A 1126-nucleotide genomic window follows, 5' to 3' on the forward strand; every position below is an offset into this window, starting at 1 on the left:
CTATATGTGGGATCCGAACCCTCGGCGGGAGCGCCGCCATGCTTCCCAAACGGCGCACTGCTACAGTGCGCCACCGGGCCGGCCCCCCATGTTTCTTTTGATTAGTGTTAGTATTCTATATATTTCTTTATGCCTTTACTTTTAATATCTGTATGTCTTCATATATATATATATATATNGGAACCGGTCTGTATGTGGGATCCGAACCCTCGGGCAGGAACGCCGCCGCGCTTCCCAAGCGGCGCACTTATCCAGTGCGCCACCGAGCCGGCCCCTCCCTGCTTTAATTTCTGATGTTAGTAATTTCTTTCTTGCCTCACCCCCCGCCACCCTTAGTTAGCATTACTAAATTTTTATCAATTTTACCGCCTTTTTTTTTTTTTTTTTTAAGAACCAGCTTTGGGTTTTGCTGTTTATCTCTCTTGCTTTCTTGCAGTTTCTATTATTTCTGCTCTAATTCTTATTACTTTTTTTGTGTGCTTACTTTGGGTATAATTTGCGCTCATTTTTCTATTTTCCTGAAGTAGTAGATGCTTACATTATTGATTATAAAACTTTGTTCTTTTCTAGGGTGTGTGTTCATTGCTATAAATATCCCTCTATGAACTGCTTTTGCTGCATTTCACAAATTTTGGTAAGTTTTATTTTCATTTAGTTCAAAATAATTTTTAATTTCTCTTAAGACTTATTTGATCCTGTGTTATTTAGAAGTATGCTATTTAATCTCTAAGGATTTGGGTGGTTTTATAACTATCTTTATGTTATTGATTTCTAGATGAAAACCCTTGATATCTGAGAGTAGACATTGTATGATTTCCCTTTTTTCAAATTCGTTAAGGTGTATTTTATATCTAGTATGTCTGTTTTGGTGATTGTTTTCTATCTACTTGAGAAGATTGTGTATTCTGCTATTGTTTGATGAAGTAGTCCATAGATTTCAATTAAATACCATTTTTTTGATGGTGCTGTTCAACTCAACTTTGTCCTTGATTTCTGCCTGCTGGATCTCTTAACTGATAAAGGGATGTTGAAGTCTCCAGCTATGATGGTGGATTATTTACTTTGTTTCACAGTTCCTTCCTTCCTTCCTTCCTTCCTTCCTTCCTTCCTTCCTTCCTTCCTTCCT

The 1126-nt window shown here is 37.4% G+C and overlaps 1 protein-coding gene across 3 annotated transcripts in view; it reads left to right on the forward strand.

Annotated features, from left to right (window-relative positions):
* LOC103600331 (zinc finger protein 709-like) overlaps positions 1-1126 on the forward strand; it is a 17534-nt gene that overhangs the window by 8386 nt on the left and 8022 nt on the right. Inside the window, exon 1 of one of the 3 annotated variants that reach the window (XM_008584600.1) lies at positions 568-634. The exons of the other annotated variants lie outside the window; for them this stretch is intronic. Within the exon in view, the coding sequence (XP_008582822.1) occupies positions 602-634 (33 nt within the window). The 5' untranslated portion in view covers positions 568-601. Of the gene's footprint in view, positions 1-567; positions 635-1126 lie in introns of those variants that run through there. 3 annotated transcript variants of the gene reach the window in all.

This window comes from Galeopterus variegatus, unplaced genomic scaffold, assembly GCF_000696425.1.
Source record: "Galeopterus variegatus unplaced genomic scaffold, G_variegatus-3.0.2 Scaffold3308, whole genome shotgun sequence".
Taxonomy (NCBI): domain Eukaryota; kingdom Metazoa; phylum Chordata; class Mammalia; order Dermoptera; family Cynocephalidae; genus Galeopterus; species Galeopterus variegatus.